The 17516-nt window shown below is 37.6% G+C and overlaps 2 protein-coding genes across 2 annotated transcripts in view; both read left to right on the top strand.

Annotated features, from left to right (window-relative positions):
• The first annotated feature begins 1517 nt into the window (after positions 1 to 1517).
• Positions 1518 to 5505, top strand: praf2 (PRA1 domain family, member 2). Its single transcript, XM_067412528.1, has 3 exons — positions 1518 to 1726; positions 2316 to 2533; positions 4554 to 5505. Exons 1-3 carry the CDS (start codon positions 1548 to 1550, stop codon positions 4691 to 4693), a joined length of 537 nt encoding a protein of 178 aa, XP_067268629.1. The 5' UTR covers positions 1518 to 1547; the 3' UTR covers positions 4694 to 5505.
• Positions 5506 to 11239: 5734 nt separating this feature from the next.
• The window catches only part of cacna1fa (calcium channel, voltage-dependent, L type, alpha 1F subunit a), a 50018-nt gene continuing 43741 nt past the window's right edge, over positions 11240 to 17516 (top strand). The window contains exons 1-6 of the mRNA XM_067413217.1: positions 11240 to 11406; positions 12412 to 12629; positions 12701 to 12805; positions 16290 to 16429; positions 16553 to 16695; positions 16815 to 16967. Coding sequence (XP_067269318.1) covers positions 11388 to 11406; positions 12412 to 12629; positions 12701 to 12805; positions 16290 to 16429; positions 16553 to 16695; positions 16815 to 16967 — 778 coding nt within the window. The 5' untranslated portion in view covers positions 11240 to 11387. The remainder of the gene's footprint in view (positions 11407 to 12411; positions 12630 to 12700; positions 12806 to 16289; positions 16430 to 16552; positions 16696 to 16814; positions 16968 to 17516) is intronic.

Here is a 17516-nt window from a genome sequence, read left to right as displayed (position 1 = left end):
GAAGTAAAAGAATGGAATCACATTATGAAATGTTTTTCTCCAAAATACGTTGGCCAAAATGACTGGCACCCCCCCCTTTTTTTTCTTTGAGTAAAATATATCAATATAATCACAATAGTATTTAAATTATTTAGCACAACAGGGTGACTAGAAACATGAAATTGTTTAACTATGATGTCTTGTTTCACAGGAGTATAAATATGAGAAATCACAAAGGCCACATTTCCTTTATCATTCATCACAATGAGTAAAACCAAAGAATATAGTTCTGATGTGCAGCAAAAGATTGATGAGCTTCACAAAAAAGTGGCTGCAGGATAATAGCTTAAGTATTGAAAATCCCCATTTCCACTATCAGTGCAATAATTAAGAAGTTCCAGTCTTCTAAAGATGTTACAAATCTGCCTGGAAGAGGACGTGTGTCTATAATGTCTTAATGCTCGGCGAGGAGGAGAGTTAGAGATGCCAAAGACTCTCCAAGGATCACAAATGGAGAATTGCAGAGATTAGTTAAATCTTGGGGTCAGAAAGCCTTAAAAAATCAAACAACTCCTACATCACCACATGTTGTTTGGGAGGGTTTGAAGAAAACTCCTTCTTGCTCATCCAGGAACAAACTCCAGCATACAGGTATTCAGTTGTCAGACACAGCATTCAAAAGGGACCTGGTTCTATGGTCAGAAGAAACTATAAAAAAAAAGCTTTTTCACAGCAAACCCACCAGATGGGTTTGGTGCAAACAGTTATATTTATACAGTTATATTTTACAGTTATATTTGATCATATTTACCAAGGGTGCCAATAATTCTGACCACCACTATGTAACAAATTAATATTTTAAACAGTTCATTTGTAGAACTATGTGCACTATTGTTCATTTAAATGTTATATGTCCCAATCATTTTCAAAACATAAGTTTACTAGCACAATTGATACTGCTATCAAGTCAAAATTAAGTGACAATTTAAAAAATATTTCATAATATGTCTTATATAGGCTACATATTTATATAAAATATATATAAAATGATATAGCCTTATAAATACACACTTATTAGTATAATTTAGTGTGATTTTGCAAGCATAGTGACCCAATCAAAATATGCTTATTTTTTGTACACCAGAAAGTAGTTTTATGTTTTATCGATATACCGCTATCCTTCTGAGCTGATTAAAAAAAGAAAGGAAAAAAAATAAATAAAAATAAAGTTTATTTGGTTGTAGTTTCATTTCTAAAATGCCGATTAGAGTTAAAACACAACAATATACACAAATTCACGTTTGATGTAAAAAAAGAAAGGAAAAAAAGCATTTTTTAAAGGTTAGAATACGACATATATTAAGTATAAATGAATGTAAAAAAAATGTTGAACTGCAAATTATATGTATCAGTGATGTTATTCATTTATTTTATTTGTTTGTTATTCCCCAGCGCGTTTTATTTATTTGTTTGTTTGTTTTTGTATTCGACAGCTTTGTTTCCCCTGTATTTTTAGTCCCGTGGGTTACAATGCATGCTGGTAAATGTAGTCACCAAAAGTGTCAAAGATGGTGGACGTTCAGCCTCCGCCTTTCAGAACCCTGGACGATTTTCTGCTGGGTTCGGCCCGATTCTCTGTGCCAGATGTTCGTAACTTGGAGCGGTGGAATAACCGAATCATTAACAACCTTCTGTATTACCAGTCGAACTATTTTGCCTTCGCCGTGGCATTTTTGGTTATAGTCGGGTAAGGAAACACCAGTGACGTGTACGTTCATTCAGACCTATTCAGTGTTCTTTTAAAACCCTTAACCAGGTAACCACATTTGTGTTATGCTCTGTATTGAATGCGTTTTTTAAAAAATACTTATAATTAAGTCATTTGTAGTGTGACTTAAAAAGGTTCAGGCCATTGTTGCGTTACAAACATTGACTTCTTTGTTTGGAGTGATTATGATAATGTGTTTCAATGGCTTTGACAGGTTTATTAAGACGTTGTTTTGTTCACATAGACAGTTTATATATATTAGTTAGCTATATTAAAAAGCAGTGATCAAATATTTTCAAACACTTCTCATAGCCTACACTCATTCCAGATTAAGATACATTTTTACTTACACTTTCAGTGGCTCATAAGATTTCCCTTTGATGTAGGCTAAAATATTGGCTTGTGATGTTGACTAAAACTGACATAACAATTCATCTATGTACAAACTTAGGTCTACATAAAAATAAAACACAATAAGTTTTATTGTGATTATTACTAAAATTAAAATGTTAATAAACAATTTAAGTTAAAAGAAACAAGAAATATTTCTTGTGTCTAATTGTGCCAGGTATTTCCAACCACTGCAGCTGATCCTTGGGGCAACAATTGTGATCCTTCTTTTTTTGGGATTTGTCTGGGCAGCTGAAAACAAGGCAGTAATCCGACGATTCCGGAGGAATCATCCATCGCTCTCCCTGGCTGCAATTTTGGGCTCCAGCTACCTTCTTCTGTCCGTTTTAGGAGGGGTTGCTGTTTTCCTCTTTGGCATTGCCTTCCCCATATTAAGTTAGTATTCTTTTTGCTTAAAGGGATAGTTCACCCAAAAATGAAAATTTGATGTTTATCTGCTTTCCCCCAGTGCATCCAACGTAGGAGTCTGTTTCTTCAGTTGAACACAAATTAAGATTTTTAACTCCAACCGTTGCTGTGTGCCAGTCATATAATGCATGTAAATGGGAAACAATTCTATGAGAGCAACAAAAAAATAAATGCTTAGACAACATGCACAAAGAGCCCTGTGGCTTATGACGACACATTGATATCTTAAAGGGATCCCCTGGTGTTGAGACTTGTATGGCTTAATATAACATAAATTATGTCTCTTACTGAATTATGTAGTAGAAAACCCATGAAAGATCTACGTTATTTAAAAAATAGATTTTATATTTGGACCATGGGCGGCGCCATTTTGTTTGCGTTCTAGGTTGATGACGTAGAATGGTTGCACTCGCCAATCAGCTGGCGCTACCTGTAGCTATTTTTACCACAATGCAACTCGAAAATTGTTTCAGTGTTAAACAAAACCAATGAATTGCTTTGTATTGTACTTAAAACACACTCAAACATACATGTGCACACAAACTCACCTACACAAGTCACAAACAGATCGGCGGGTGGGCACACACACCTGACAGACTGCTCTGTCTCAATCGAGGTGTTGGGCTGCTCAGTCTCCACGACAGGGGCTGAATCTGTAATCGACCCCTTATACCCTGAAATAGGGCATTATTTGAAGGGACGGCCATTTGTAGTGGTGTCCGAAACCATAGTGGACATGTTCGAGTGCACTCATTCAGTCTCGAATTGCACCGCAATAACGAGTGAACAGCCAATGTACACACAACAGCTGTCCAACTTCACACACTCGTTTTCATTCACTCCTTCAAGTTGTATTAGTGAACTAAAGTAGGGAATGTTATTCGTGTCTTAAAGATAAAAGTTTAAAGATTGAGGTTTTAATTCACTGAGCTTGTGCTCAAACTTTAATGCACGAACCAACATCCCATGCATCATCACCAAAACATCCTGCCTCTCTTCCTCATGCCCCCTATCCCATGGTCCTATACCTAGATAGTTCCCTCTGCTGGTCACACTAGGTATTACAGTTAATCTACTGCATATCAATCGTCTATCTATGATATCAATACAGGAAATAGTGAATGACGAGGGTGATGTATGCACACACGCAGTGCGGGCGTGTGTATCCTCACCGATCTGTTGGGGTGTGTGTGAGTCTGTGAGAGAGAGAGTTTGTTTGCACATGTATGTTTGAGTGTGTTTTAAGTAAAATTACAAAGCAATTCATTGGTTTTGTTTAACTCTAAAATAATTTTCGAGTTGCGTTTTGGTAAAAATAGCTACAGGTAGCGCCAGCTGATTGCCGAGTGCAACCATTCTACGTCATCAACCTAGAACGCAAACAAAATGGCGCCGCCCATAGTCCAAATATAAAATCGATTTTTTTAAATAATGTAGATCTTTCATGGGTTTTCTACTACATATTTCAGTAAGAGACATCATTAATGTTATATTAAGCCATACAAGTCTCAACACCAGGGGATCCCTTCAAGACAAAAAACGATTCTCAACGTTTGTGTGAGAAATCGAGCTGTATTTATATATATATATATATTTTTTATACCTCAAATAGAACGCTATATATAACAGCCTGGAACGCGCTTCACTTCCGGTAAGGTCAATATTACAAGCTCTGTTATTACCCATTCACATGATTATATGACTGGCACACAGCAACGGTTGGAGTTAAAAATCTTCATTTGTGTTCTACTGAAGAAACAAAGACACCTACATGTTGGATGCCCTGGGGATAAGCAGATAAACATCAAATTTTAATTTGTGGGTGAACTATCCCTTTAAGTCTTTTTTTTCCCTAACACTAAAAAGTACTAGTATCTCATTAGATAATTTAAAATTAATAATGCTTTGTATGTATCCATGATTTGCTTGAGCAAAGTGTATTATTTTGTTTTGTCACACCATGACAGTCCTCTCTTTCTCCTCGCAGTGATCCTAGTCCATGCTTCAATAAGACTCCGAAGCCTTAAGAATAAACTAGAGAATAAGTTGGAGAGTATAGGATTGAAGAGGACTCCCATGGGCCTGCTACTGGAAGCGCTGGGACAGGAGCAAGAGGCTGGATCATAGCTGGGCTAACTATTACCCAACTGTGCTGTCACTCACCCCTTCTTTCCCATGTTCTTAAAAAATACATGAAAACAGATATTGGCAAAACATGTATGGCATATTGCTAAAGTCTCGATATGGATGAAGGGCCCAATGATGCAGTTTATGAAAGATATAGCAAAAGCAAGATTACAGGATCATGTGTTATAAATAGGTGTCCTTGTGTGCATAGGTTTCACAATTATTATTTGATTAACAGTCTGTTATTGCTTCATTCCATGGATTCAATGTTTCCAATTTTATTCTGTCCCTAAATATGTTTCCTGTAAGTAACACTTTATTTTGTGAATTGTGTTGAAGGATATTTGGAGAGATTGTCTTTTTTGCCAGTGTATATGACCAAATATTATGTTTTACAGTTTGTTGTACGTTTTATTGTATTTTATTTTAAACAAATCTTTGCCATGTGGCCTGCCATTACAAAGTGCCAAGGGTTCTCTGTTATAGCAACCCAAATGAGTGACCAAGAATCTTCCATCTCAGTTTCCATTTATGTGCATCAAAAACTGGTGAAAATGTCTGATCTCATTTGAAGGAGAGATACAAAATAGTCATAGACCTAAATCATAATAAATACAATATGTGACAGATTTGGTTGATTAAATGTGCTGAGAAATGTAACCACTTGTTTATTCTTTCTTTTATTGCCTGAGAACAAAAAAGGAAGTCATTTGTATTTTCTGCCTTTTTAATGTTTACAACATCAGTTGCCTTGTATTTTCAGGAGATGCTCTTCCATACCAGTGTAAAAAATAAACTTTAATATAGCTGCAGCCTTTGTCTTTTCGTCTGACATACTGTTCTTTCTATTTTTTATGTTATTTTTTTTGTAGAAAAAAATTCTAAAGTGTCTTTTGTTTTGTTTGTCTAGTGTTCATTTTTGTTTCTTTTGCTTTTAATGCACTCAGCAATATAAATGTAGGCTATGAAATAAAAATAGGCTAATATAATTAATGCAAAATGTGTGTTTTCAGAAGCCTACATACTTAAACCGTACCAAATTAGTTTATTTGGCTTGTAACAATAGCAGAACCCCTTTTTAAAAGGTTCCATAAAGAACCACAAGTTATTTTGAAAGTGCAAAACATCTTTAATAAGTGTTATAAATTTTATGAATATTTTTTTTATTATTTATTAATACTGTGTCCCCCTCGATCTGCCTGGTTACTATTTTGTGGCCTCTATTTTATTATATAATTTTGTGTTAATCAACAATTACCCTGTCACACCTGTAGGTGATAGGACAAAAAAAAAAAAAAAAAAACTGTCAGATATCAAAGTGACATGATCAGTACTTGCATACTTTTTAAAATATCATCATTAACAACGGTTCGTCATTAACAATATATCTATCTATCTATCTATCTATCTATCTATCTATCTATCTATCTATCTATCTATCTATCTATCTATATATCTATCTATCTATCTATCTGAGTGTCTTAATACATTTTTCCTCACCTTACAACTCATTTGTTCAAAAATAATGACTACAAACTTGCAAGGTAGAATACAGTCAGTATAAAATTGTAAAAGCAATAACATGACACTGATATGATCAGAAATCTTATGAATGCATATTACCTGAATCACAAACCTCACTTTCAAGTTTTCACAGGTTTGAGGCATTCCAAATCCACCCATTCTCCCAGTCCATATGTCTTGCAAGCCTTCAGAGAGACATAAGATAGATAGTTTATTTTCATAGGAGATATCAATTATAATGTAGAACACATTATAGGGGAGGCTGTATGGCATCAGGACTGGAGGTAGGCTTGGGTGCAAGGCCAGTAAATGGTGGAGCAGGACTGACCGAGGCAGACTGGGGGGCAGGACTGAAGGTGTAGGCTGGGCAGGCAACAGATATGAATTTTAAAGATGGTGGGCCAGTAGGTGTTTGATTAAAAATAACCCAACACTGGGTTCCAGGATGGATTATGACATGAGGGATGGACATGGAAATAAGCACTGCAGGAGATACCTGCTGCAGGGAAAGGTGTGTATATGGCAGGATAACATGATGGAGGGAAGGCATGAACCTGAGAGGTGCTTGCAGAGCACGAGGGCATGTGCTGGAGGCCAAAAAGTGATTTAAATGGTCAATGATGATTTTTAGAGTTTGCTTCCCTTTGTCATCCACCACATCAATGTATTTCCTTCCACTTTTATAACTGTATATGGACCCAAAATCCAGTTTACTCCCCTTTCTCTCCCTGCTCCTGACATTGACAAACATTCAAAAGTAGGGAGAGAATTTGGTTGTTTTTAGCTAACTTCTAAGCTTTTCTAACTTGTTTTTAGTTTGGAAACCAAACATTGTAGCCTCCAAATAATCCGCCCATGTGTTCATCCATTTCCTCCACCAGCTTGCTCAAAGACCTGAATAAGTCATCCTATGGTTAATCACTTAACATGTGTATTCAAGTAAACGTACCTGATAAATTAGTAAATGTACAATGTACAAGAGACAAGACCAAATGCATTCTTCATATGCCATTCATGTAGTTTTATCATGGCTGAATGATATCTTTCATACCTCTGAATTATGCCCTTTAATCCCTCAACCAGTCTATTGTTTTGCAGATGGCTCGGGGTACATAAACATCTTTTAATGCCAAGTACTTGACAGACAACCATATTGATCTGTATGAACCAAAAAAAAACCCTATTTAAATTAATAATATTATTTCCAATGATTTAAATATTAAAAGGGTTTAACTCAAACCTTGTTCACTAATTCTGTGCCTTGATCACTCAAAAGCCTTTTGGAGGTGGCAAATTTGTAGTATAGCTTCCTTTAGTGGGAAAGCATCACACCACTTGTACTGGTAGCCCAGTTGGTGGTGTAAGCCAGGGGTGTCCAATCCTGTTCCTGGGGGCCACTGTCCTGCAGAGTTTAGCTCAAACCCCAATTAAACACACCTTAACCAGTTAATCAAGGTCTTATTAGGCTTCCCAAAAATTTCCAGGCAGGTGTGTTGTTGAAGCAAGTTGGACAGTTGCGGGCAGTCAGCAGGACAGTGGCGGTCCAGGATCGACTTTGGACACCCCTGGTGTAAGCTTTCCCACTAAATCCATGCCAACGATGTCCCATGGCTCAGCCACCTGATAAAAAGCCACATATACTTTAGATCAGGATTCCTCAGATCTCTCCCTGGAGGCCTAATGCCATGTAGAGTTTAGCGCCAACCCTGATCAAACACACCTGGTCAAACTAAGCAAGGTCTGGTTTGGCTCAAGCTGCATTGTTACTTTCTTAAAATGAGAATATTCTTCCTTTCACAAACTTACATTAATAGGTACTTCACTTGGAGGACAATCTGCTTCATCCTTAATTTTGACTCATTTTATTATTTCTGGCATGCTGTAGTGCATAACCTAAAACATGTAGTTTAATTTATGTTTGATAATGCTAGTATTAAGACATTAATTAGATCTCATTTAATTGTACTCACCCAGGTTGTACCACAGTCAAGGCCAATAAAACAGTTGACTAATGGCATCAGTGGTTTTCTGAATGCCATAGTGTGCACCATTTGGACAAATGATCTTTTATAGTTGCTTATAAAATTGTTTGTTTAATAATTGTTTATATCACTGAAAATATTATTAAGATCTATTTTACTATTAAGTAAGCCAAATGGCCAAATTTAAGCACGCAAGTATATATGTCAGGTGAATGAATGAAATACTTTACCATTCACAAAAAGAAAAAATGACCTGGACTCATGGATACAATGTAAAAAAATATATGATAAGTTATGATAACATACAGTATGTGTCACACACAATGATTGAAAATTGTCTGTTTTTTTTTCTTCCAAAAACAAGCTGAAACATGGATTCATCTGACCACAGCACATATTCTCACTGTGTTTTGAATCATCTGAGATGAGCTCGGGCCAGAAAACTCGCAGCATATCTACATTGAACCGATAGCTCCTTGAGTAACAGATTTGAGTTGCATTTTTTGATGCAGCGTCAGACTGTTAAGTGAAAATTGTTTTCTAAAGTACTCATGAGCCCATGTGGCTGTATTTAAGAGAGCAGCATGAATGTTTTAATGCATTGCCATCTCGAAGAGGGCTCGAAGATCATGCACATTCAACAGATAGATATGAAAGGTACTAAAGATGTCGTTACAACGATCATCTCGGTTCTACAATCATTTTATGAAACAACCAGAACAGTTTTTTTGCGAAAAAACAACAACAACAAAAAAAACATTTATATGGTCGATTTCAAAACACTACTTCCTGAAGCTTCTGTGCTTTATGAATCAGCGTATCGAGCCGCTGATTCGATAGGCTGATTCATAAGGCTCTGAGGCTTCAGGAAGATGTTTTGAAATCGGCCATCAACTATGGTATAGTTATTTCGGGGGGGTTTTGCGCACAAAAACTATTCTCGTCGCTTCATAAAATTATTGTAGAACCACAATAGTGAAACTTTTTAGCAACATTTATAATAATTTTTATGGGTCTTGAGAGAAGAAATGTCATTGCTGCCAGTGGAGGCCTTTCTGAGCCATCGGATTCCCAAAAAAATATCTTTTGGTTTGTGTTCTGAAGATGAACAGAGTTCTTATGGGTCTAGAACAGCATGAGGGTGAGTAATAAGAGGGGGGGTGAAATGCTTTTTCATGCATACTGAGCTTTTTACACTGTTAAAGACTTGGATTCCCATCCTAAACATAGACAAAGTTTCAAAACTAATGTTGAACGTTTGATGGAGTATTTCTGTGTCAAAAATACTCCTTCCAGTTTCGGAGAGTTTTTTTTCGAGTATGGGTCGGCTTGAAGTCAATAGAGCGGGAGGTCCTTGTAGGCTCTTCTCCCGGTAGGGTGCGCGCACGTGACTAGAGCAAGAGAGGAAATGCACGCCCCATCAACAATGCTCTCAGCTGCAGATCCACTCGTCCGTGAACACTTATGTCGTTATAGTCCGCGCCGCGCTCCACTTTATTCCTATGGGTGACATCGAGCGACTTCAACGCTTCAGCACAGCATTCTGGGAAGGCATTTGAACCGATTTGAACGCAGAAATGACGGGAAGCTTCACAACATCGTGGATCTCCACGGTCACTGCTGTCACAGGACTTCACCAAATCATACCAAAGAAGTGTGTTTTTGACGGAGCATTCCCGGCGATAAAGGTTCGATCCTGCTTTGGAAGCAGTCGGTGAGTAAAACTGCTTCAAATGTCTGTGCTGTTGGTGAGTAAACATCAGTAAACGACACGATCGCGTGCTTCGTCATTCAAATGCGCTAACGGTTACTCCATTGTTGTTCAATGTATAACGTTACACTAGTCTGACGTGCAAAATCGTTTTGCTTGCTACTGATAAGGTTTAGTCGCATACAATAGTCCCTAAACCGAATCATGTCCTCATAAACTGCGAGTAAACACACACAAATGTTGACAGGCCACTAAATACAGTACATATCACAGAGACGGACGTCCTGCTGTTGCTGTTTCCCCTGTTCAATTTATTTCAGCCTCCGGATCTGATTCTGGATCATATATGTATTAGCTGAATCAGATCGATAGCCATGGGTTTCTCCATGCTTGAGGACGTCACCGCTTTGTGCGCACTCTTCATTCTTTAGCTCCGCCCACACGATACGCCTCCAGGTGCTGTTTTTTTCCGGAAAGACTCGGTACAGCCTATATTTCTTTTATAAATATAATAAAACTAAAGACTTTTCGGAGATATGAAGGATGCAATACTACTCTATAGGTACTCAAGATTGACATGAGATTGAGACTGAAACTGAGTGTTTCACCCCCCCTTTAATGACTGAACTGTAATTTTTGGGTGAGCTAACCCTTTAAGACCTCAACTCTGTGGCTCCGGCTAACACTTGAAGCTCCGCCCTCTTCTTGAAAGGGGGCGGGGAGCAGCAGGTCATTTGCCTTTAAAGGTGTGCCTTAAAGATTTTTTTTCTCATCCTCAAAAAGTGACAATTTTAACATGCTATACATTCTTTTTAATCTGTGGGGTATTTTGAGCTAAAACTTCACATAGGCCTACACACTCTGGGGACATTAGAGACTTATTTTACATCTTGTAAAATGGAGCATTATGATCCATTTGTTAACAGACTACTTTTAAAATTGTGTTCCCTGATTATTATTTTTAATTGATTGACTTTAAACATACTTGTTTAACACTATACAAGGTATCCATGATTTTCCTCGTGTCTCCACCTCCCTTTTGAAAGGTTTCAGCACAATCATCCCTGTTAACCGGCTCACATGAGTTAATCCAGCATTCACGGCTTACTACACCCAAGACCTGCGGTCACTCCAGGATAGATTTATCCATTTGTTTTCCTTTATGAGTGGTAGCCTAAATGTTTTACTCTCTATATATATATCTTTAGCCTATATATTATTACACGTGTTTTAATTAATGTAAGCATATTTAAGGAAATGTCGTGGGCTTTGGACCCGTCTTTTAAATGAGATCTTTGGAGTTGCTAATTTTCAGAGAAGCGCGCGTGAGCCATTTCATCTGCGCGCGACACCTGTTCCGCTGCTCGCGACGCGGTTCAGCCCGATCAATACTATCAATAGATATGAAAGGTGTAGCGAGGTATTTTTTAATGTAAATTCGCGGGAATAAGCAGCAAACGGTGCTGAAGTCTTGGACATGGACGTGGCACAGAAAGGTGAGTGATGTAGCAATTGCTACAAACACCTGCACAGAAACACTTGTAGACAGCCATTATGCATAACTTACATTTGTCATGATAGATAGATAGATAGATAGATAGATAGATAGATAGATAGATAGATAGATAGATAGATAGATAGATAGATAGATAGATAGATAGATAGATAGATAGATAGATAGATAGATAGATAGATAGATAGATTTAATAATTTATTTATTGCAAATGTAGTGTAATATGTTAAGTTAAATGCATGGCTACTGAGTTCTTGGAGTGTCAAATGCTAGCTGTTCTTTTCTCTTAGAACTAGGTCACTTCTGCCAGATCCCTTATAAGGCTTCTTAAGTGCAGGCCTAGGCTACTTCAGTATCTGTTAGCCACATCTGGTCTCTTTATTTGCTTTAAACCGTTTTATAATGTTCTGCTGAATAGTTTTGCATAATGTCAACACTAACACTCATATGAGTAGCTCAATAGGCCTATGCTAGATGCAAGTCGTTAATTTTCAATAGGCTGTCAAGTCAATTACTTATTATTAAGATAATCTGTCTTTATGGCAGAAGACTTTTTTTCAACGCATATGTTTATAAAACAATATAAAATATTATTCAGATCATAGACATTAGAAACTGATCATTTTCATTTCATTGGATGCTAATTTATCTTTGCTCTGTCTTTAGTTTGACCACTTTGTGTCTTGAGATGTGAGTTGGCGGATAGTCACCCAAAACTGAAAGTTCTGTCATCATTAACTCTAATGTTGTTCCGAACCCGTATGAACACAAAAGGAACATTTCTGAAAAAAAGTGCTGGTGAAATGTGCTTGTCAGCTGACCTCATTCAAGCAGAGAATTAGCAGAGAAACAGCACACGCTGCACATAAAGTATTGTTGATGTGCATCTCACTGGCTATTCTCTAAAAGGGAACTTATAATTTGATATTTATATTAGATGCAGATTTTGTCACAGGTATATATTTAATAGGAAAACCCTTTATTTCAGATGGGGCCGGTTTGGCCGGATCTGATCCCAGCAAGACAGACACACTCAACTCAACAAGTTCTGCAGGGCAAAAGAGAGCTGGAGGAGCCAAGAAGCACACGCAAGCTAACAAATCGGCCCTGCGTGCTCCTAGGGCTCTCTGCTGCCTCACTCTCAGCAATCCTATACGTATGGCAGCACTGGCCCTAGTAGAGTGGAAATATCCTTTTGCCAAAAGTGTTTGTGCAGTCCTTGTGCTGTCTTTTGTATGTTTTCAAGATGATTGTTTCCTTGACCGTAGACCTTTAAGCCTTTTGATATATTCATTTTACTGGCCATCTTTGCCAATTGCGTTGCCCTTGGTGTATCCAAACCATTTCCTGAAGATGATTCCAATGCCACCAACCACAATCTGGTGAGTCTACTATACCACTTACACAGTGAATAAATATGGATTCCAATAAATATCGATTCATTGGTGCCAACAGAGCAAATCTTGTGTAGTGGAGAATGTGAAACATGGATTGTTCTTTGATAAGTGTCCCGCATCCGTGGGAGTTACGGTGTGCAGAAGCCCCAAAATAACTTAACACCCGGATTGTTTCCGCCCAGAGTGAAGCACAGGAGTTAATCAGTGATGGTTTGGGCTGCAATTTCGTGCACTCTAAATAAAAATGGTGCTAAATAGCACTAAATGTGGTTCATTATTTTTAATCATATAGGGCAACCACTTTAAGTGCTATATAGCATCTATCTTTAAAGGGGCTATACAGAACCTTTGTCAAATGGTGCTATGTAGAAACATAAGAGGTACATTCATTCAAAGGTGGCAGTGGCTCAGTGGTTCATGTAGGTTGTCTACCAACCAGAAGGTTGGTGGTTCAATTCCCGGTTCCACCTGTCGAGGTGTCCATGAGCAAGACACCTAACCCCAGCTGCTCCCGACGAGCTGGATGGCGCCTTACATGGCTGACATCGCCGTCGGTGTATGAATGGGTGAATGTGAGGCAAAAATGTAAAGCGCTTTGGATAAAAGCGCTATATAAATGCAGTCCATAAATGCAGTCCATTTCAAAGACTACAGCCAATCACCCGTAGTTTAATCTGCAAATGACAGCTCTCAGTATCCAAACTGTCGTGTTGTTTTTTTGCAACCTCAACAAAAAACCTCATACCTCAACATGGCTCAAAAATATTTAGATATTTTTGACTTTGCAGACCATGGGCAACTTTACTCCTTACATTTGAGATGTCACTCCGCTTTCTGCTATGAATGAGAATTTACAACAATGGCAAAAGCTGTTTTGAATCACTTTTAATGCTTTTCTGAGGTTAAAAAGTCTTGCGTGGGGGCCCTGGAATATCCTTATAGGGAGGCCTTGGGGGCAAAAAGGTTGAGAACCATGTCGTCTTCAGGACATACACTGTATTTAAATGTTGCTTTAATCATTTCCCAGTCTAAACTAAGAGACTAAGAGAGAGTTAGAGAACCTTTAAAGAACTATACAAGGTCTTAACAGGTTATTTGTGTGGCAGTGGTGCTATATAACCCCTTAACCACCCCAAATAAAACCACTGAAGAACTGCTTAAGAACCAACTTTTTTTTCTGTGTGTGGCATTTCCTACTGTGCTTGACGTTACTACCAAGGATTATACTGAACCATTCTGGAAGACCATGTGAACTTAATGGTTCAAACTATGAAGGGGGTGCCGTTTATCAATACACAGTCAGAATGGTCTGGTGAGCATGAAAGTAAAGTTGCCCATGGTCTGCAAAGTCCCCAGATCTAAATATTTTTGAGCCATGTTGAGTTATTTTGGAAGAGCAATTTTTTTTCCAATCAGCATCACATATGAGTAACCTGTCCACTGTTCTAGAAGAGGAATGACTCAAAATTCCTCTGGCCACTTTGCATGACCCAAGGTGAACTGATGCTTTATTGGCCGCAAAAGGAGACCCTACACCAGTGGTTTTCAAACCTGTCCTGGAGGCACCCCAGGCCTGCACATTTTGTATGTCTCCCTTATCAGACACACCAATCTTGTAGTCTCTACTAACGAGCTGATGAGTTGAATCAGTTGTGATAAATGAGGGAGACACAAAATGTGCAGGGCTGGGGTTCCTCCAGGACAGGTTTGAAAACCACTGCCCTACACCATACTAATAGATTATAACCAGGTGTTTCAGTTTCATTGTCCAACCCCTGTAATATACTGTTTAGATCAATGGGTCAAATTAGGTCAATGTTTTAATACCTAAAATCACTTGTAGAATTTAAAAAAAGAGTGATTTTATTTTGTGTGTATGCAGATTCTGCCACTTGTTCATATGCTAACTTTTTCACTAAAGCATAAACTGATTATTTTTTTAGTCCCTTGCACTGTAAAATCTCATTGGCATAAAATGTTGTGCTATATAATCACACATTGTCAAGGCGGTGTCACGTTCAGTTCAGACTTTTCACATTGCACCAGGTTAGGACACAGTGTTACTTGGTTTGCATTTGGCCCCTGGCTGAACAACTTGCCCTTGAGAGTTTTTTAATGATCTGCATCTGAATGTAGATGCTGAATGTAGAACTGAATATTTACAATAGAAGAAAATGCTATTGGAGAGCTCTTAGTGTTCGGTGCAACACTATAATTGCATTAGGCTTGAAGTTTGACTGACAGCTCTGAATACCAAACAGGATAAGAGTATTGACCATCTGTTCTCTATCTATGGCAGCTTGTTCACTGCCCTTACAGAAGACACGTGATATACACTCTGACTGATATAAATGATTCCAACAATCCGTTAGTGTTGCTTTTTTAATAGATTCACCTCTCCTTGCTTCTTGTTTCTCTTTTGTCTGTCTTTTTCTTTTTCTTACACAACACCAGCAAGCTGTATTTAAGTTACACTTGGGCTGTTACCCATATATCAAACTTTTATAGTTTTATATATACTTTTTTTATATAGTTTTATAGTACTGTCATTTTCCAGGTTAGCTAAGGCTTTGTAGAAATGAACCAGTAGTATTTTCGCCGTACATGACTTGCTGGTATTAATGTAGCGTTTAGCTTCCTACTAAGTGGGTCAAGAGGGCAGAAAGTTAATGAGCTGAGCTCAGCAATGTGTATTATAAGGGAAAGCAGGTGAGAGGGAGAGTGTATTTTGTCTGTGCGTGTGTGTGTAGAACAAATTGCTTCTCAATAGTAAACCATGAATTATATATTATGCATATATATTATTACTTATATATAACACATTTTTATAGTGCCATTTAATTCACTTGGACATGTAAGGATATATCTACATATGCTATATATAGACCATTCATCCATTAACTATCCATTCATCAAAACAGTTAATATATCCAGTATATTTAGTTTCATATGGTCAATGTTGTGACTCCTAAATTAGTTCTTTTTTTAGATTTTTTTAAAAATGTTTTTGAACTAAATCTATTATGTGCACCAAGGTGGCATCTATTTGATCAGAATACACTAAAAATATAAATACTGTGATACATTTTTTTTTACAGTTTCAAATAACTGTTTTCTATTTGAATATACTGTATTTTAAAATGTACTTTATTTCTTTGATGTCACATGATCCATCACTAAATAATTCAAAAAACCTTAATTGCTGTTTAATAATTAATAATTGGTATTGGTGCTCCATCGTTAATAATGGTTATTATTATTATTAAGGCTGAAAAAAGTTTTTGCTGCTTAATATATTTTCGTGGAAAATAAACAGCAATGAACAGCATTATTTTGGCATTTAGTCACTTACGTATCCTTGCTGAATGCAAGTTTTAAAATCTTACTTACAAGCTTATGAATGTTGACTGTGTGTGTGCGTGTATATAGATACTTCATCTCTCTTTTTTCATTCCCCAATTCTTCCTAGGAACAAGTGGAGTATGTGTTTCTGGTCATTTTCACCATTGAAACATTCACAAAGATTCTCGCATACGGTCTGGTCATGCATCCCAGCGCCTACATCCGCAGTGGGTGGAACTTGCTGGATTTTATCATTGTCATTGTAGGGTATGTATGTGGTTTTCAAGTTAAAAACATTTCTTTCTTTCTTATGTAGCCAAAATTCACATTTGGCTACATAAACCTACTCAATTGACAGTATAGTCATCAGTTTCTGTGTTCCCTTTACAGTCTTTTTAGTGTGATAGCTGAAATGGGAGAGCACAAACCAGGAGAGGCACATCACGCAGCAGGCAAACCAGGTGGTCTGGATGTCAAAGCGCTGAGAGCTTTCAGAGTACTGAGACCCCTGCGTCTGGTTTCCGGTGTGCCGAGTAAGTGTGTGCATGTTTTCTTCTGCAGTTTTGAGTAGAACTTTTTTTTTACACTCAGTCCTGTCGTAGTCTAATTCCAACATATACAGTTATTGCGATTCAGGTTGTGATCTGTGCAGGTCTGCAGATTGTGTTGAACTCCATCATGAAAGCCATGGTGCCTCTGCTCCACATTGGTCTGCTGGTCATGTTTGTCATCATCATTTATGCCATCATTGGGCTGGAGCTCTTCATAGGCAGAATGCACAAGACCTGCTACTATGTAGGGACAGGTGAGAAATGCAAGCTTTAAGATCTTACAAAGCTGGATGCAGTGCGACTCCATTTGCATGTTTAACTCTTTTCCTGCCAGCATTTCTTCTTTTTTCTTTTTTTTGTGATCATTTTCACAAAACTTTCATGGCCATTAGAATATATTGTTATATGAATATCTGAACAATCAATATATCAAAAGAAATGAGCCTCTGCTTTTAAACAACAACAACTATTTATTTTATTCTAGCTTCATGCATGCTTTGATTCAACACTTGAATGTGGGCAGGTTTCATAAAAAGAGCAACAACATAGATGGAGCCAATATAATGCATCTCGTCGATTAAAGGGTTAGTTCACCTAAAAATGACACTGATGTCATTAATGACTCACCCTAATGTGGTTCCACACCCGTAAGATGTCTGTTGATCTTCGGAACACAGTTTAAGATATTTTATATTTAGTCCGAGAGCGTATCCAAGTGTATACACACTATGCTGTCCATGTCCAGAAAGGGAATAAAAGCATCATCAAAGTAGTCCATATGTGACATCAGTTAGTTGATTAGA

The sequence above is a fragment of the Pseudorasbora parva genome, chromosome 13 (assembly GCF_024679245.1).
Source record: "Pseudorasbora parva isolate DD20220531a chromosome 13, ASM2467924v1, whole genome shotgun sequence".
NCBI classification, from domain to species: domain Eukaryota; kingdom Metazoa; phylum Chordata; class Actinopteri; order Cypriniformes; family Gobionidae; genus Pseudorasbora; species Pseudorasbora parva.
Note: the sequence above shows the minus strand (reverse complement) of the source record. Positions and strands in the feature narration are given on the sequence as shown.